This window comes from Argentina silus (assembly GCF_951799395.1).
Source record: "Argentina silus genome assembly, chromosome: 14".
NCBI lineage: Eukaryota > Metazoa > Chordata > Actinopteri > Argentiniformes > Argentinidae > Argentina > Argentina silus.
The window spans coordinates 1,888,215-1,909,331 of NC_139668.1; the positions used below are offsets into that span (position 1 = coordinate 1,888,215).

Genomic DNA, 21,117 nt, shown 5'->3' on the forward strand with positions numbered 1-21,117 from the left:
TGACAGTTCAAGTAGAGGTCACAGTATTTCATGAGTTTGTGGGTGATGGTGATCAGGCTGATGAGGTCAGGAAAGTCCATGACCCGGAGAGAGTGCAGTGATAACCAGGCCTTGGGAGGAGGATTGTGTGTGTGTGTGTGTGTGTGTGTGTGTGTGTACCAATATTGATAGATTATGATCTGCTGCAGGTCATCAGGGTCCCTGAGGAGAAGCTGAGATGGTTGCCACAGAAGTGACGTTTTTTACCATTGATATAAAACTGCAGGCTTGCAAAGCTTATGACGTGATACTGTGTGTGTGTGTGTGTGTGTGTGTGTGTGTGTGTGTGTGTGTGTGTGTGTGTGTGGAAGAGAGAGAGAGATAGTGTGTGTGACAGAGAGAGGAAGACAGAGAGAGAGAGAGAGAGAGAGAGAGAGAGAGCGAGAGAGAGAGGGATTGTGCTGTTCGTTTGACAGCCATTTACCACTCTGAGTCAATGTGCCAGACAGCACCATCCTCCTCGGTAATAGGAGACTGACTGCCCCTCCTCCACTTAGTCGTCTCTCACCCTCCTCCCTCCCCAAAGTTGTGTGAGGAAGAAGGGAGGGTGTGTGTGTGTGTGTGTGTGTGTACTATGCAGCATAGTGAGAGAAAAGAAGAGGGGCACAGTGCACATTAGAGCCTCCAGGATAGTCTTGGGGCTCAGAACAGCCCTGGTGAGCATGGCTCTGTTCCTGGACAACTCCCAGAGCATGGGGGCATTTTACTGCCTCATCCGCAGGAGGTTCAAGAGGAGGCGCAAGAAACGCTCAGAGCGCAAAGGTAACATAGAATACCTCCAATAGGGTTTGTTTGTGCATTTTCGTATTTGTGAGTGTATGTCGACCTGTGAACTGTTTTAGTCACAGTACATACGCTTTATGCATGTTTTAGATGGAATGATTACCCAAATAGTAATGTAAGTATAGTAATGATGGTGCATGTGTGCTTATGTATTTTGATTGCGTATGTACCAGTACAATAGTTGGAAGTGTGGAATTATTGCTGCATAAGTTGTGTCTGAGATACAGGCAGTTAGTGTTGCTTTTGGGAATATTGTATTTGAGTTTGTGATAACCTTGTGATGGACAGGAGATGCCCTGTAGACAGACACACACTATATTCAGTTGTCTCATCAACTTCCTGAGTAGCAAATGGCAATCTGAAGCCAAGCATACACATGGACAATGTTGAGAAGCTGTGGCAGTGGAATTGTGCATGTTAAAGTTTTAAGTCAACTTAAGCTTTTCCATATACCAGTTTGCCATTATAGCATGATTTATTGTGTCTTCATTCCCAATCCTGATGCCCATGTGTTTCAGTATGCTAGGAGTTTGTTGATAATCACGAAAAATATAGTGTGTATCTCCATTTACAATGGAACCAGAATCAGACAGGCTGAGTGGCTTCCACAGGATTTACATCAGTCAAAGTTCACCGCGAAAGACTTGTGGAGACAGAGAGACGGTGAAGGGGTTATTTTATTAACCCAGTTAAAGTTTAATATTTGTCAGTTTATTCATCTTAATCTTTGATCTTTGATTTTAATTTCCAAGTCTTTTAATCAGTATAAACAATAATATTTTCTACAGTATGCTGTAGTTATTACTCCAAAGAATACAGTGCTAAAATTCACCCTCTGTGTCATATGTATTCTATAATTTTCTGTGGCAGGATATAGGCACAGTTCCATGGCCGTGGCTTTCTGTAGGGTGAAAGCAGGTATATTAACTTTCAAATTAACTCCCTGACATGGGTACACAGGGGAACCATTTGTGCACATTGCAAGGTGAGCAGATAAGATTATTTTTTTTTTTTCATGCAGAAAGTATAATACCTCTTATTCAACCTCCTACTCATTACTGGTCTGTGGTTACAGAATTGGATGTGCAGCTATGTCTATACGATATAGACACATATGCAGCTATACGATATACGATATGACCCCTGCTTATGTGTTGTAGAAGGAGATGTAATTGGTGGGTTTGTTCCAGATTTATGGGATGGATTTCAAACAAACAACCAGACAAGAATGCAATATTCCTCTGTTTTTGGACTGTACACTTTTGCGTTTAACATTTTCCTCATTCAATGATCTATTCCATTGTAGTCATCTTAATCAAGCCTAATCTAAATACAATGATGGGTTCACTCATGATGGGAAGCACAGACATAAATAATTACTTTGATGTGGTAACCGTCTTTCAGATGCCACCCGGGCATGATAATTGATTAAAAGGGAATTCAGCATACTTCATTATCAGACTTAGTATTCAGCATTAAGCAGCAGCTGTTAAAAAGACATCAAATCTATTGTAGTGGAACATTATGTTGGTATGTTCGGGACTAAAGTTGTTGTTTGGTCTCTCGGGATGCAGTCAGTAATGTGCTGTGCTGAAGTCGTTTTTTTAATATCCTTGCTTCATTGGGTTTCAACATGATTGTCGACGCCCGCTCATATTTCGGTGGCTGAATAACTCACCCAGTGTGCCACATAATATGTGAAAGAAAATTCCCTGTATTTATTAAACGCTCAAGTCAGCGCCGCAAAAATTAATTTCCTATTCTGTCCCACTTGGAAATTTTCAATTTAGCATTAATCCGTGGAAAATGAGGTAAACAGCATTACTAAGCCGTTCCCTTGGTTTATACTTTGCACTCAAAACCATTATTTCCACTGTACCTTGTTAACTGGTGTGCTGTGAGGGGAGGCGAAGTGTGAGTTTAATCTACTGGGGGGAAAGTGAATTCCAGACGAGGTAAGCGGATGTGCTCTGTGAGGCGTCCGTCGCGCTAAGGGATGTGTCTGCCTGAGCCGCCGATCTCTGTCTGCCGAGCAGTCTTCTCTCTGATTGGCTGATACTGCCGTCTCCCCCTGAGGCTGTGCTGATAACTGGGTCTCCAGTGAACCCTGAGGCAGCGTGTTGTTCTTTGACACCGGCCCCCTCATACCTCCAGCTGACCTCTCAGACAGGAGGCACCTCTGGCCAGCCTGTCCCTGATCCCCCCTGCTTCTCCTGGCCGCCTGTCCGTCAATATTACCTCCAAACCTGCTAATCCAGGAGCCATGAGGTGTGAAATTCAACATCAGCCCCCTGTATCCTTCTCTCTCGGAGATAAAGGAGCACCTGGCCTGGCCTTGACTGAGGAATACAGCGATAGTCATCTGTTGTGAGATGCGGGGGTAGTGGTGTGGAGAAAATGGGAAGGAGAGCGGCAGAGCGGGGACCTGAAATCTCTCATCTGCCCCTCCTGCTGAGCCCTCGAAAAATTCTGAGTACTGGGTCCTGCTGCACCTGCCGTGTCCAAATCAGTCTCAAATCAGCCTCCTCAATTAACTGGTTTAGAGAGAGTGCATTGCAGGACTTCCAGTACCAATTTATTGAAACTCTAATAGAATTGCATATTTATGCTCCCTGGAAAATGATTAAAAAATTGTTTCTGAATATCCTCATTTTTCTCATAGCTGTTTAGACGTCGATGTTGAAGGAAAGAAATTAACAGGAAAACATTGTGACAGTTACAGGGGTTAATTACATGTCAGATGGGCCCTTGGGATCTCAACATGTACTTTCTTGGCCTTAGACAGTAGAGCATCATATACTGTAGGTGGCTGAGATCCATCACAATGAGGAATAATGAAGGTGAATCATACAGCAGAGAGGACTTGGCCGTCACTATGTAGAAGCAGACACCTACAGTACGTGTCCTGGCTTAAGAATCTGGCCTCCTGAGGTCAAGTCATTCTGACACATGCAGAGCTCTCTCAAGCATTTTGTCAGGAGCAATTTTCAGCACGAGAGCCCAGGGCTGCCTATGATCGTGTTAAATGAGTTTGAGTTGCCTGGGTGTCTACCAGGTGAACAGTGCAGTGGATGGAAGGTACTGTAGGAAGGGAGAGAGGCTGGGTGGGTGCTGTTGCATAAAGGAGTCAGGTCTGCTTGTAGAGATTGAGAAGCATTTTAAGTTCTGGTCTCTCTTGCTTTTCCCAGGTATTTTAAATGATTTTTATCACACGTTTCTTGTTTTCCCAATGTAATAACGGTATATGACATTGTATCTCATCTGACCATAACTTGCAAACTGAAAGAGATAATCCTCTTCATTGCTTTATCCTTGAGGTTGACAGTGACCATCCCCACTCCCCCACCCAGTGGAGGGGATTCTAAGGTAGCCGAATACAACAGTGCGTGAATGTGAGACTGTCCTCAGCAGAGATCTGGGGCCTTCTCTCCTGGAGTAGAAAGTTCACAAGGGGCCATCCTGACCATTAAGTGAGGCTGATTAGCATGTGGCATTGATACAGCGTTCCCTCCACCTTAGAGGCATACAAAGGGCCATCGTGTAAATTAAACCCGTCATTAAGATTTCACAGGTTCCCCTCAACATAATTTTACTCCCTTACTCCTTACTAGTCGGCAAGTCAATTGGAAATAATTTATTTTTATGATATGATTATTTATTTATAAGGTAATTTAAAATAGAGCATGTTGAGGGATCAATTTCTCTCATCAATGTTTTCTCAGCTGATTTCATGGTTTTATAGGTATGTTAGAGCGTTTTATTTATTCATTTGTGATTTTCATGTGATTTTGCCCTACTGTAAAGGTCACATTTCCCATCCAATATCAGCTTCAGGAAAAAAAGTTCTTGAGACTTTTAGGTTAATAGACACACCATTTGTATCTGACAAGCTGAAAAGGTCAACCAATAAGTTTCTGTTGAATTTGCTTGGTGAAATGTCTCTGTTTTCAATGCAATACCTACAATATGTGTATAATGTCAGGAATTCTTGGGTCAATATGTCAGTTTAGTTTTCAATTAGTTTATTCTATTTGATTGTTACTGCTGATTTTAAAAACAAACAACAATGCTCTGTCTCCTCCCTTGATCCAGGACTCATTTGCCAAGTTTATTTGGTTGGTGATCTGTGTAATTTTTTATGACATTCAGTATATTATTTAAGTTTTTGATTAATTCTTTATTAAGTTGTATTGGTAGCTTAATGATGAAACCTGAACCTGTATCGAGTACTGTATGTTTGAAATCTCCCCTGTAACCTGTTTTAAGGCTATTATCTGTGATAAAGTAGAAAGATACAGCCAGAGATTCCCCGTATGTTCCCTACAGTATACCTCTCCTTCTCTTCCCCTCCACCACCTCATCACCTCTCCATAGCCCATTGACAAGTTGCACCTGGGCTCGATATGGGGTCTGGTTGATTTGGCAAGTCTGAAAATGTCATTTCATGGAGAGAAAATGTAGGGTCTGGGTCTAAGAGACGTACGCTGATATTCAAGGAAGCTTTTTGTGCCAGGAGGCACCTAATATTTTACACGGTCGGCTCTGACTCCTGGATCGATCCGTCTACATTAGAGTAGTGAGGACAGTTTTGACTATTCCTCCTTGGCTGTATTTATAGCTGGCCTCCAGCACCACAACACTCTCCACAATCCATTCATCACTGTCTCCTCGTTCACTGGTTAACTCTGACGGCTGGTGTCTCCCAACATCTCCAATCCTTAGTCCTGCTTTCTTTCCTTCTGATGAGGCTTGAGCCTGTGTTCTTGTGGGTAATACCAATGTCTTTTGTAATGCGAGCTCTTGACGAGGGCTTATGTCTCAGAGGTGATGGGGAGTATTACTAGAGCGTCCAAGAAATGTGGCAAATCCTACAGTAAATGTGTCAGCACCAGAATGAGGCCTCCCTGAAATATGGGTAAATGGTCCTCTGTGGCTCAGTATGGTCCTATGTGGCTCAGTTGGTAGAGCATGGTGCTAACAACGCTAAGGTTGTGGGTTCGATTCCCGCTGGGACCATATATACTGAAATACATGCACTCACTGCAATGTAAGTTGCTTTGGATAAAAGTGTCAGCTAAAATGGCATATATGAAGACAGCCTCCAGTCAGGACCAGCTGTTCTTCTCCTCTAACACAGAGCTGGAGGCAGCTCTCCTGTTGCCTCAAAATTGACTGGAAATGTCAATTGTATGTCATGGTTACACAGTATCTATAATTCATGTTAGGTCTTCGGAAATTCCAACTACTCCCTGTGTGGAATTAATTTTTCTTATCTTCTCATGGGGCAATATACTGTATTATTATTATTACATTTTGATAATAATAATATTCTTGTTATCTCTTTTTTTCGTAGGTGTCATCAGCAAAACAATGACAGAAGGTATGTAGGGTTTCTATTTCTTTTAAATCACGTGTTTGTGTGCGTGCGTGCATGTGTGCGTGTGTATTACATTATGTGTCAGGATATTTACCTGGGTCTGTATATATTTGTGTGCAGTGGTGCATGTGTGTCTGAGACAGGAGTATATTTGAAGGTGAGCACAGACAATATAAATAGATTTTGTCTCTGGTTCTGGCTGTCTCAAATTCGGATGCTCCATACGACGTGCATGACATGCCGCTCTAGACTCTCCCGGGTTTTCTCAGCCATTTATCATCTGGAATCTTTTATGACAGCTACATGTTGGTCTGAAGGACAAGAAGTTTGTTCAATTGTGTTTTTGCAATTATCTCTATGTGATGTGCATGACAAAAGGGAGACAAATGAGACACTAGCATGGAACGGGAGTCATAGAGAGCAAGCAGGTTTCATAATATTACGTGAAGTGCTGAGGAGTCATCTTCTCTTTTAGAAACTAACTCAGGTCTTAACTTGTTACATTGCTAACTTTATTCTCATGAGACAATTGTCAATAACAATATGCTAAATGTGTTGTTACGACATGCTTGTAAGCGTACACTAAAGTACTAAAAATAACAAAAAACATCATTATAATGTCTTTAATGCCCAACCTTTGAACATGAAAGGCTAAGAGAGGCGATCCAGGCTTATGTGTTGATATGATGCTGATATCTGTGAGCTTTGACAGGGAACAGAATGCCACTTCACAATCCTTCAAGTTTCACCATTTTTCCTTCTTCAACATTGTACACAAACATACAGATAAACGACAACAATTTAGTTTGAAATGTTTCATTCCGCACCAGCTAATTTCTGTCACTTTTATCTTGCAAGTGACAACTTAAGCCTCAGTCTCCCTCTATCCAGCACACACAAAGAAGCCAGCGGAGGACCTGTCACACTGATAACATTGTCAGTGCTAATGTTTGGGAGGATGTAGTTGAGTGGCGCCGGGTACAAGGCCATTTCTGTGCACAGAGAGGAGATTATAGCCGAAGAGTGAGGCCTGCTCTGACAATCCTGTTGAAAAGTCAGCTCTGGTATTCCACTAATGAAAGGAGCTTAGACAGGCCTCCTTGGATCTAATTGAGTTCTTGTGACTTCAAAAGATGAAAAAAAATGTTGTGCGCCGTTGAGTATTGTGTGTGAGTTCCTCAGTATTTGCTGTCCAAACACTTCATAAATCAGCCCCCTGAAAATCAGACTTTATGTAATGTGAGATGATGAAAAAAGTCAACCAATATCATTATTCAATGTACATCCTTAGCTTGGCTAAACTCTTCATGGTGTTTCTTTACCAATGAAAGTTAAAAAAATCCCACATGTAAAATCAAAATGGTGGCTAGCAACAGGATATGTGACCTTTCTGGTCAATCATCATTATAGTGATGTACGCAGAGAGGCTAGCAGTCACTTACCATCCCATGCATTAATCCATTCCATTGGTATGATGTATTTGACTATAGCTGTGGTGTAATTGAAGAGGAGGTATGGGCAGGGAATATGAGCATTAGATCACTGTCTGGTTGACAATATCATTCATTCAAGGGAAGGACTACATCTATCTCCAATCTGACCGCTAGCCCTCTACAGAGAGACAGCCAATCTTACATAAAGCTTCCCATGGGACATCCATAATGACAGTGGTTCATCCTTCACAAGAACAGCTGGCACGAGAAGGGCTTAGAATATCCTAATGAAAATATGCACCTCAATCCTGTATCACTATGGTCTTGAGTCCATTGTCCTCCCCCAAGTCCCACCTCTAGGAGCAGCTTCCACATCCTGCTGACCCCCCCCCCCCCCCGAAACACATCCACCCCTAATTAAAAAAGAAATCTAAAGAACTATAACAATTACAATGGAATATATCTTAGCATGTACTGCAGGAAAAATACAAAAATATACCATAATGGATATATATATATATATATATATATATAGAGAGAGAGAGAGAGACCAGAGACCCTACATAAACAAAGATATTAATTCCAAAATTATATGAACTATTATCCTTGCATTAAGATGGACTCAATTCAACTTAAGTGATTTGTTGATGACATTTTTGCATTTTAGCTAATTTTAAGAGTGTCATAGAAAAGGGTTTGAATACTTATGGACATGAGGTATTTCTGTATTTCAATAAATTTACTGAAATTTCTAAAAACATGTTTTCGCTTTGTCATTCTGGGATATTGTGTGTGGATTGATGGCAAATTCTTTTAATTTAACCCATTTTAAATTGAGTCTATAACACAACAAAATGTGGAAAGAGTGAAGGGGTCTGAATACTGTATATATAAGGCACTGTAAATATATATATATACACTCACCGGCCACTTTATTAGGTACACCTGTTCAACTGCTTGGTAACGCAAATATCTAATCAGCCAATCACATGGCAGCAACTCAATGCATTTAGGCATGTAGACATGGTCAAGATGGCCTGCTGAAGTTCAAACCGAGCATCACAATGGTGAAGAAAGGTGATTTAAGTGACTTTGAACGTGGCATGGTTGTTGGTGCCAGACAGGCTGGTCTGAGTATTTCAGAAACTGCTGATCTACTGGGATTTTCACGCACAAACATCTCTAGGGTTTACAGAGAATGGTCAGAAAAAGAGAAAATCCAACCCAGTACTAGCAAGTACTAGTGTACCTAATAAAGTGGCCGGTGAGTGTAGATATAGATATAGATGTAGATATACTTGTAATAACTGTTCAAATGAATAAAACAAACAAAGTACTTAGGTCCTCTGATGAGGGGGGGGGGGGGGGGCGGGTGGCTGGACAAAAAAGAAAATAAAAGACTAAAATAATATTAACATATAATTACAATTTTCCTTTTAGGGGAGGGTTGGGGCAAAAAAAACTAAACTAAACTTTAACTAAACATTTTTTTTGTTTCAAAGCTGATCTATCCCAAAGAAAAAAACCCATCAACCCCCATGCTGCTAGTGGCTGGTACCCTTCAGGGGAGATATACAGTATTCTGCAATGGGCACATTGCAGCATATGTTTATGGCCATGGTTACTGATCATGTTCTGAACATCTCAGTGACCTGCTGTGCTATGCTGTACTGAGCGAAGCTTAGTGTGGCACTGTCCATGGTGCTGACATAGAGCTATGCCTAATGAAACCTATTCTGGGGGATAGCGCGGCTGCTGCCCTTTCAGTAATACTCATCTGGGCCCCTGTGCAACACCATTATGGCTCTGACACATGTTGAGCCAACAGGAGTGCTGCCTCCAGCTCTGTGTTAGAGAGGAGAGGAACAGCCCTGCTGGTCCTGCTGGATGACTATGGTCTGGAGGCTGCCATTACCCAGGTTTCATATCACAACAGGCTCCTTATGTCAGGGAGACTTCATTCTGGCGCTGATACATTCTTTATTGCCAAACTGTTCTTAATACTGAGCCTTTTAGCCTAGGTGTTCACTATTTTTCTTTTTATTCATGTGAAAGGGAGAGCTAATAAAGATGGCATTTTAGAGACAGGAAATGAGGAGTACCACAAATCCTCGTACTGTAGATGCAAATGTGAAACTACTGTCACCTCGTCTCTGACAGGAGACATCCCAGATAAAGCACAAGGCCAGTCTGGGAAAGTGACCCTTCACAACAAGATCCCATGCTAAGAGTGTCACAGAGCCAAACCCTCTCTGTCAGCTAAGATAGCAAAGATAATTATCTGGTCATTTCTCATGGGGCGTGTATTTATTTATGTCTGTGGATGACATGTAGAGTGGCAGTTTCTTGATTAACCGAATGTGAATAACAGCAGCGCACTGTCCCTTATCACTAGGAAAGGCAAAGCGCTTCGCCTGGCTGTGAGAGGGACAGCTTATGGGGGGAGCCTGGTGGAGGGGGAGGCGGTGATGACTCTGTGACAGGCGGGCAGGAGGGGGGGTGGGGTTGAGAGGAAATGTTAGAGCGCTGTATTTTATTCACTAAGGTGCATTGACTAAATCACAATACAACTATCTGTTATTATGTGTAGGGAAATCAACTTTTAAAGCTGCTCTCCGTAAGTCGGAATTGGCTGGCCCACCACTTTGTTTACAATGTGAAAAGTGTGGTGTTGCAGCTTGTTAAAGTAGTCAAGACAAGAAGAATGTGTTCAGGGGTAAAACATAGTAAGGTTTGAGGTCACAGCAGCACCTGGTAAATTTTCATCGCTCTGTATTGCATTATCATTTTCATGATTGAGTACACATAATGCCTGCCAAATTGAAAAAGAAAAAGCAAAGTCTATTCTCCGGTACACTACTGCCACATTGAAAAATGTAATGCAAATGCTTAAATGACAGATCAATTCTTATGTTTGTCATTTCATTTCCTTGCTTTTATCGCATGATCTGCGACAAAAAGAAAATGAATACTTAATATACAATTGACAATACTTTTCCATACTCTGATAAGCATGACACTGTCAAAATTGAAATGCTCAATCACATTGATAAACCAATCGCAATGCCTCATTTTGCTATTTAATGCACTCTCTATCACCGTGTAAATTGCACACATTGTAAGACAAAATAAATTCCATGTGCACTTTTATCTTAATTCTAAAATGTAGTACTTATATCCTCTCTTCTCATTCCAGGGGAAGTTTGCTCTCAAAGATAATTGGTTCTGAATGAGAAAGACAAAACTTTTCAGTTTGACATCCTTCTGCATCTGTATATTGTTGTATCTGGGTCTCTCCCTCTTAAAAGAGTTCTATTGAAGTGATACCCTGAATTGGTTAGCTTGAGCTGGTTGTTTTTCTGTGGTATTGCTTATCAAATGCATCCACTTCAAAGCTTTGTCACCAATGAAACGTCACACATCAGCTTCGTCTTATCTCACCTAGAGGAGGACTTGCAGGTTGGTTACTTTTGTGAAAGGACGCCAATTTATACTGTCAGCTGTTGTCAAGCATTTTTGACGACCATTTACTGTTGTCATTGAAAGAGATCTCTACGGTTTCCAGAACAAGGAATGTGTGAATGGGGACAGGGACTTTCATTTACCTGAAATGCAATTGCTTTTGAGTTTACTATTCCCTTTGCTGAAATGCTACGTTATCGCTCAGGCTTTCTCAGCCTGAGGCTCTGGGTTGAACACAGGTTGTTTTTCCTCTAGCATTTTGAGTTGAATGTACTGTACTGAGGACGAAAATGTGCAATTCGTCAGAACATATCAAATTGGGTGTCAAATGAAAGAATAGGAATACGCAAAGGCTTTGACTTCTGGTCAAACATTTGGAAAAACGTCTAAGAAAACATCTGCTATAAAAAGTATTTAAAGGTGTTTAAAACATCAAACCTCATTAATGTTCAAGTATAGACCCCGTTCGACAAATATCAATGCTTATTTTTCATTTTTTTAGGATATGGTTTGGCTTCTTTAAGTTTAAGAGTCATTGCTCAGTCTCCAGGTAATTTTGTTACCAAAAACCCACAAGTGTAAGATATTTTCAAATTGCTCTGCCTTATGAGGAACGAAGATAATGGAAGTCAACAAAAGTAAGAAATATAGGTAGAATACCAAATCAAATCGGTAACTGAATTACTGAAATTGAATTGGCTACATAACTGATTGTACAGGTTATACAGAACATAAAAGGGTTCTTTGGCTGTCCCTGTGGGAGAAGCTGATGTGTGGCAGTGACTTTTGGGTTCCATGTAGAACCCTTTTCACAGAAGTAGTCCTTGTACATAGAGTTGTATAATTTGTTAAACCTGGCTATCAATGGGTTTTGTTTGGCAAACGTTTGAAAGTGAAAAAAACGACTGCATCATTCTGTTACTGTGGAATTTCCCAGAAACTAAACCAGTCTTGTTAGTACAGTATGTATATTTGTCTCTGGGATTGATAATGGCTGCAGCATTATTTCTGTCACCCACCATTAGGCTAGATTAATTAGGCCATTTAGTTTGGTTTGAAAAGCATCACCCATGAATAATGGCACATGTGAACCCAGAAGGCTTGAATCAACAGAGAATGGTTTTATTAGGTAAGGGCTTTTCTAATTTTGCTTTATATATCTTTTAAGTGCTCTGTTGTGTGCTTATGGGCAGAAGACATGTATCCCTCTCCAGGCTTTGATCTTTTACAACCGACAATGTATTATTTCAATACGGAGGGTGTCCTGCATTGCCCCTCCTGATACTCCAACCTTATGCTGTGCCTTACTTGCTTTTGGACTGTTAAAGATATTGTATATGTCTAATCATTTATGAATTAGTGTGCTTGCAAAGCAACACACTACTGTAGAGCATTTAATAATAATATCAGTTTCCACACAAAGGTTTGGCAGAGACTTTTGGCTATATTTTGTTAATAGCAAATCGTGTCTAATATTGATAATCTGACTCCAATGTAATTATCACTATATGCAAAGAATTGTTGAGTTTGTGCTGAATTAGTGCAAGAAAGGTAAAATAGAATGAATCAAATGAGGCTTTAATAATACTGTATACTTATACAACTATTACAAGGCGAATACTTAATAGATAAATGTTACCTTCTAATAGAGAGAGTAGAGAGAGAGAGAGAGAGAGATGACCACAGGTCATCCAAAACAATGCTACTCACAACATGAGAACCTCACAACAGGACACAGGAAAGAGAAAGAATGTATCCCTTTGCCCCTGTTATATAGACTTAAGTATTTAAATTAGGAGCTGTTTTGCAAGGAGACCAATCGGAATTCAGATTGACACTTCAGAGAGCTCATAGCCATTTGTTATAATTGGGGGAAGGAAAACTGAAAAAGATATGGGCAGAATTGAAGTTCTCCCACTTCACTACTGTTATTCATCATACTCAATTTTCTTATTATTTTTCTATTTTCTTGTCACTGCTACTCCTACAGCTTTTATGTAAAACATATTTCAACTTTATAACAAGGTTCAAGTTGAGTTGCTTGTACTCAACTTTTATATATTTTTTAAAAATATTACCACTTATATGCACATTTTAATATGGTGACCAAAAGATGCAATTTTTAGAACACTGCTGTTCATACACCTTTTAAACGACACACTCCAAACCAACTTTAGAATGTGCAGAAAACTCCAATTTATAAACCCTGTGAAAGATTTATGATATCTGGTCAACTTTTTAAGCTATTAAACTTTCTGGAACTGCAAAAAGTCCTATTGGTTTTACATGGAGTTCAAAATTGAACTTAACTAAGATTGGAATTTAGCAACTTACAGGAAGTTCATGGCGGCCATTAAATGTCTTAGCAACCAGTTGTAGATGAACAAGAAATTAGTTTTATAAGCTTAATTGAGCAAATGTAATGTAAAATGTAAAAATAACACTTGTAAATTCAATACCTCATGTTGCCTACAGTCCTACAAATGCCTTTTCACTGATTAAAACAGCCGTATGGAAGAAAGTGAAACATTAGCTAGCTACCTATCTTGTTGGATAGCAAGTGTCTAGCTAGCTAGCTCTGTCTTTTACAAATATACTAACTAGATATGATGCCACTATTCAATCTAAATCTAAATCTAAATAGCTATGTAACTAGCAAGATGGGAATACGTTTTTTTCTTCTGTTGGACACTAAAAACATGCCATTTCGGCCAGCTAATTTTTTTTCTGTGGGGCACTACTGATGTCTAAATCAGCTGTTTCAGCTGTTGATATTCAAGAACTCTCTGTGGCTTAATGGTTATGACAATGCATTCAACCCTACAGACAGAAGTTCAAGTCCTGCTTGTGTCAAAAAATGTATCTTACTGTTTATCCCCCACTATCTCTTTATTCAACAACTTAAGTATATACATTGTTTACTGTTGGGTAAGTAAGTTTAAAGTTAAATGTACTTATAGTAGGCCTAGATTGAATACACTACTCCTCTTTCAAGATGGGCACACCCAGAACACTCTGGGCACATCAATTCAACAGAGCAATGTGTAGTCTGGCACTTTATGAACTTTTTGATGCTGCATACTTTTAACACGATGAGCATTCCATTGTGTTTAAATGGTCACTGTGAGTTTACTTTTCATTGGTTTACTTGAAGATTTCTCACTAAGGTAGTGTGCATCATTTGCAAAATGAGAAACAGCGCCCCCATTTCACTGCAGTCAGTGTCCACTATAATATCACTCCTCTGCACTATCTATCCCCCTGAGGCACAGCATATACAGCTAAATGTATTTTTACATTTATGGCATTTAGCAGACGCCTTTATCCAAAGCGACTTACAACAAATACATTTGTTTAAGTAAGTGAATCATCTATCCATCAATCATCATAAGATGTCAGTCATCATAATCAATGCTCGGACCAGGGGCCATAGGCAGTCATAATGCTAGAAGAAGATTTTTTTTTTCTTATCAGGAGAGAAACTGGTACAGGGGGGTAGTGGGGGTGAAGAGGTCTTTAGGAGGGACTGTTAAGATGTAGCCTGAAGAGATGGGTCTTCAATCTACAGCGGAAGATTGGTAGTGACTCTGCAGTCATGACAGCAGTGGGAAGCTCGTTCCACCAGCGGGGCACCAGGACAGTGAAAAGCCATGACCGAGTAGTGCGGCTGCTGCATCCACGTAGAGGTGGCAGTGCCAGGCGGCCAGCCGAGGTGGAAGAGCGGAGTGATCAGGCAGGGGTTTGGGGGCTGAGCATTGCTTGCAAGTAGGGAGTGGCTGTTCCCTTTGCCGGCCTGTAGGCAAGCACCAGGGTCTTGAATCTGCGAGCTGCTACCGGGAGCCAGTGAAGGGTGCGGAGGAGGGGAGTGACATGGGAGAATTTGGGGAGATTGAACACCAGACGGGCGGCAGCGTTCTGGATGAGCTGCAGAGGCCTGATGGTGGAGGCGGGGAGACCGGCCAAGAGTCCGTTGCAGTAGTCAAGGTGAGAGATCACAAGTGTTTGGACCAAAAGTTGTGCTGCTTCTCTGGTGAGGAATGGACATATCCTTCTGATTGTAGAGGAAGAATCTACAGGAGTGTGCTGTTGCTGTGATGTTCGCCACACAGGATAAGTGGTTGTCAAGGATCACCCCAAGGTTCTTGGGAGGAGGTCATATGGAGAGTCCAGAGAGTCATGGGGAATGAGAAAAGGAATAGGCATCAGAGAAGGCTGCTGGAGTAGCTGTGTTTTCCGGTGTAATCCATGTCTCTGTGAAAGAAAGGAAGTGGAGGGACATGAAGCAGGCATAGGCTGAGATAGCCTCTGCTTTCCGGACCGCTGACTGGCAGTTCCAAAGTCCTCCCGCGACAGTGAGGTCGTGGTCAGTTGAGCATGGTGGATTAGATTGGAAGGGTTGCGAGTGGGAGTGTAGCGTCTATGTGTCCTCCTGAGCGATGAAATAACAGGAATGGGGAGGAAGCACATTGTGATATTTGCCGGTATAGAGATCGAGGGTTTGTGGGAAATACAAGATGTAGGTAGCACTCAGAGTAGTGAAAAAACTAACTAATAGAATAAAAATACTTAGTAGTTTGGCCTTCCTCTCAGGCCTTCCTCGATGGACTCCACAGATTGACTCCTTCGTCTTTGTGTCAGGAGGCTGTTGCTCTGTCACAATATAAATGCAGATTCTGTGATTGCTGATGACTAGCAGGGTAGTAGCCCCTCCCACCTGACGATCAGTTAACGGCCAGACAGGTTTCACCACTCACTCAATCCCAAATGTATTAGTCCTGGTCCAAGGTGAGCAGGGGTTAAATGCCTTGCAGGATAGTGTCAGGCCCTCCCACTGGAGATTGACAGCACTTCACAGCAATTAGCTTCAAACAGCTGGCTTCCAATAGAAACTAGGTCCCTGAGATTAAGGCAGGATAGCCACAGCAAAATACACAAGCTACCAACAACACACTGACTTTAAACAAGATTAAGACTAATTTACTTAGACTGGAGAACAGGCTTCACCACTCACTCAATCCCAAATGTATCATACCTTTTTACTGTTTTTTTCCCGCTATCTCTCACTTTCTCATTCTTCAACAATGTAAGTATCTAAATTATATTTACTGTTGGGTTAGTTAGGTATAAATTAAGGTAACTTAGTAGTTACTTATAGTAGATTGAATACTCTACACTTTCACTCCACTGAACTACCAAGATTCAAGATTCAAGATTCAAGATGGTTTTATTGTCATATGCACAACAATTACAGAGCAATCGCTGGCAATGAAATTCTTAAGCCTTGGGCTCCTCCAACAGTGCAATAAGAAGTGTAAATAATAAAAATAAAAGAAACAACAACAATAACAATAGTTACCTAAATACAAAACTAAATAAATGTAAATGTAAATGTAAACAGACGTTTTTATCCAGATGTCGACTGGTATAAAGTGGCATTTTATAAAGTGGCATGTTATAAAGTGGCATAGTTAAAGTGTCATTGTGGTGAGCTAAGTAACTCAGGAGTTCAACAGTCTTATTGCCTGTGGGATGAAACTGTCCCTGAGTCTGGTGGTGTGAGACCGGATGCTGCGGTAGCGTCTGCCAGACGGGAGCAGCTGAAACAGTTTGTTGCTGGGGTGATGAGGGTCTTTAATAATCCGGTTGGTCTTCTTCCTGCAGCGCTGAGTGTAGAGGTCCTCCATGGATGGCAGCTCCGTCCTGGTAATGTGCTGGGCAGCTTTCACCACCCTCTGTAATGTCTTACGGTTGAGGGCGGAGCAACTGCCGTACCCAGGCTCTTTGCAATTCATACAAAAGCAATTCTTACAAATTCACCAAGAACGTATTTATCTTACTTGAAGATATCTCAAAGATAGAACTGTCACTAAACTTCCTCCACTACCAAAACTAACTAACTTTAATATTCAAATTATGATTATGATTAATTTGCTTTTATTCAAATGAATAAGTAATTATAAAGGCTGCCCACCACTAAATATTTCATAATAGATCTTTAAGTTAAACTCTGAATTATTCTTATATTTAATTTGCATACTGTAAACCGATTATGCCAATATCTAGTCTCAATCTTCCAAAGGGGGCGAACTCTATGTTCTCATGGATGCAATCGTTCACATAAAGATGCAAGCACATGAATCAATGCACACAAACATTTATTTAACGAAGCATGAATATAAAACAAGAATAAAGTAATGAGGGAGGCAATGAATGAATTAAGGGGTTTGATAACTGAGAAGCTTCACTAGCAAAAGCAAATAAACGAAAAGATGTGGCTCATGCTACACATCATGTCAATTAATCAAATAGCTGGAATATCGTAATATCACCTATTTGTGAGCTACAGTGTATGGAACTCAAATGAACAACCTGACAGTCGAAGACAATTTTGTGGAATATTTTAGCGTTTGCTAACTTCAGAACAGCATGGATAGTGGTGGCAGATTTAATAATAATGATTGGCAAGACTACAGTCTACACAATAAAAAATTTACCAATCTAACATTACATTTAGCACACAATGCCCTCCTTAGCCTTTTGCTTATGCCCTTTTTAGCCTTTTGCTAACGTTAACTGGTAGTAAGCGATGCTATACAAGTGGCAAACAGCTGTCGAGGTGACATGGTCTTGTCAGTCCTGAATTTGCTTGTCTCTCAGTAATGTCTGTCTGATGGCCCTGTTTCTAGACTCTAATAAGGGAGGTTGGGGGGTGGGTCAAGTTTATGACCCCCAATGACCTTGATGAGTCAAAGATCAGGAGGGTGTCACATCCCCATTCAATTCTAAATGTCTTTGTTCCAATTATTTGTTATTTTATGGTACACTGATTTCTGGAACGTTTTGATATGCACCGATCTATTCAAGGTACAATTTGTCACATTGTGAGTGTTTAATCACGTAAAACGTTATGAAATGTTCATATGTGAAACAGTGACCTCCTGTACACTCTTGGAAAATATTCTTAAAACATAACACACATCACATATCGATTAGCATGTCAACTCTCTTCATTCAGCACAGAATAGTGTAGTTTCCTAGTTTCTGAGGTCATAAATGTTTGAATGTTCCTTTGTTTCAGAAGGGGCTATATCTGCCATATGGTTCTGTACCCCCGTTGTGGTGGGGAAAGATTGAAGATGCAGGGACAACACTCCTTTGTGAGGTTATATTGTCCTTATCTGCAACCTAAAAGGATGAATGTGGTGTGTGCTAGGTGTGTGTGTGTGGGAGAGGGGAAACGGGTTCTCTTATGAGGGAGGCACATCCTAGTCTACATGGCAATAGTAGTCAGCGTCTAACAATCTAACGGTGTAACTGTGGATTAGCTACAGAGTTCAACTGGTAATATATAATACTGTAGATATGGGTTGCATTTCTTTCAATCATGATTTAATTTTATAATCGGTTCAGATAACAGTTGATATTCAGCAACAGCTTGCCTAATGCTTTATAACTATATGTCCTGGGTGAAATTGAAGTGTGTTGGCCTAAGGCTGTTTCTGTTTTACAATTATCGTATTGATTCACTCCTCTCCTCTTCTCCTTCCACTCCCTGACTTTCTCTCTGTCTGCCTGTCTGTTGATATAGTGTCTGAGGTTACCACCATGAACGTTTCCCCCAGTGGCAAGGGTACATGCCTCGGTCCAATGCTCGCCAGAATTGCTATCACTCCCATGCACATTTGTTCTGGCTACACTTAACTTAACACTTGGTATTTTAAGACACCTGATACTGTACCTTGCTCACCCATTCAACGATTCAGTCTTAGGTGATGTTTGGATTCCACCTTTATCACCAGCTAGGCTTATACACTGATGATGTGTTGCTGTGTTCTTATAATGCTTTACAGAATATCATGAGGTGAATGAAAATGTATTCATATTTTGTAAGTTCCATCCTCTGGGATTCTGGCCAGGCGGTCACGCTGTGATGCACGTTGAGTCATAGCTTTGTGGAATGTACATGAATAATACACACACAGCCCAATTCATATTATGCCAATGCACTGTTTCATTGGCGTAATATGAATAGGGCTATGTGGGGAATAGTGCTATTTCAGGAGACTTCTTCTGTATTCTGAAATGATCCTAAGTGTGTGAACTGTAGCGTTTTTCCAGAGGAGCTGTTGAAAATGAAGGGTAATGGAATGGATATTAAAGTCACAAAAGACTGCCTCAGGCTATTATGGCCTGTCAGCATGGACAAGATTAGTCCCACTGCTGAATATTTATATATGAATGAGCATAACCTTACAGTAGGAGCTGTTCCCTCCTCCCAGCCTCTGTCTAAGGTTTTTGGTTCTAGCCATGTGAAATTATACATTGCCCCAGAAGTATAGGTAAGGTTTAGTGTATCTCAGATAGTTGTATTTACTGGCAAATTACATTCTGCGAACCTTCATCGCTACAACGACTAATGTATTTCTTTCTTTTGGAAATACAAATCAGTTTCAATTGACCTTCTGTGTCCTACAACTTAAGAATCTGTGTGTGTGTGTGTGTGTGTGTGTGTGTGTGTGTGTGTGTGTGTGTGTGTCTGTCCTATAGGTCGAGCTGGGGTGCGGCAGCCGCGTAGCCAGCCGAGGTTCTTCACCATGGAGGGGGATGAAGAGGAGAGCATGAGTGAGTCCCTCTCTCTACTCCTCATTCACAACTCATCCTTGCGCTCAACAATTTGTATTATTCAGACAAGGGCTTCTGTTTTTTTTTTCTTTTTTGCAAAGTGCAGTGGAGTGCACACAATTCACAGTTATCACAAGCCATTTTATAAGATACCAAAATATATCAGTTATGATGTAGGCCTACATCTGAATGGCATAGAGCTATGGATAACACAACATTTGGAATAGATATTGTGGGGATATTGGGGAAATACAATGTGTTAAATCTGCTATCCCTGATGTATTAGTCTAGGATTGTCCTTGAGAACATGTCATTCAGCTGTGGTTCCCTGCTCAGGAGGTAGGATCAGAGTTTAATCCCTTATAACCGTTATTTCAGACCGTTTTTAAAGACGAATTCTAAGCTGGACCCCCTGCTCTTAACAAAAAGCCTCCAAAGCCCACAGATCACTGCCTCAGGATTCAGAGAGGACTTCCATTTCAGCCCTAAACTACTTACTATATAGAAGCCTTTATTGAAAGGATGAATTTACTCTTTATAAAGTTAAAATACAGGGCTCATGTCAGCATAACAAGTGAATTGCTTCATGGCATTCATATTAGAGTTGTCAGTCCTGGAGCGTGAGCTTCTCAGCATGCTTTACACAAATACAAGACAGTTATCTAGTTCGGAATTTGATAGGATGAAACACCATCTAAAAGGCTGAGAAGGAAAACCGTGATGGATAGAGTAAGGGGGCTCAATTGATGAGCAGATGGCAAATTCAGCACTCTGTTTTGGCTGCCACTGTTCTGCTCGAGGACCGTTAAATGGATCCCATTACACACTTTACACTTTATAATGTGTGTAAGGACACCACTAATCCTTCGTGGTTCCCTGTAAGCCAACCCAAACGGGAGAGAGTTTGGATTACGCCTGGTTGCACAGGGAGGGATGGTGGCAGGCCAATGGGTGGAAGTCGACAAGGTTATTCAAGGGCTTTCTAGTGCTGGTGGATGATATCTAGCCGAGTGCTATTCCAGTTGCCGTGCCGTCACAATGCACTGTTAAATCATGTCTCTCTCCCCTCAGAGCTGTAATCACTCCACTCTCCTGTTGCTCTGGGCATTTGGGGCATTGTGTTCTTCAATGTTTGTATTTCCTCTTGCATGCTTATTGTACAAAACTGTGAGCAGAGTCGATTCTCTTTCTGCTGTCTGCTCTCTACAGAGCATGATCATATTGTACCTCTTGGTCCAGAGCAAAATGATTGAAAAATATGTTATTGGATGTATTTTTTCATAGTTTGCGTTGCCGCATTTAAAGTCGGTCTGAAATTTTTTCGGGGATTTGTTATGTCAGAGTAACAAAATGTAGCACAAACCTATCAAAGTTCACTTTCAAATTAAAGTTTATTAAACT

The 21,117-nt window shown here is 40.9% G+C and overlaps 1 protein-coding gene across 2 annotated transcripts in view; it reads left to right on the forward strand.

The window, feature by feature from the left end:
- Positions 1-701: 701 nt before the first annotated feature.
- Positions 702-21,117, forward strand: part of adarb1a (adenosine deaminase RNA specific B1a) — a gene marked incomplete at its 5' end in the record, with an annotated part of 34,169 nt that continues 13,753 nt past the window's right edge. The window contains 3 exons of one of the 2 annotated variants that reach the window (XM_083684813.1): positions 702-801; positions 6,176-6,202; positions 19,642-19,716. In XM_083684813.1, the coding sequence (XP_083540939.1) occupies positions 702-801; positions 6,176-6,202; positions 19,642-19,716 (202 nt within the window). The remainder of the gene's footprint in view (positions 802-6,175; positions 6,203-19,641; positions 19,717-21,117) is intronic. The other variant, XM_083684814.1, reaches the window with a different exon arrangement.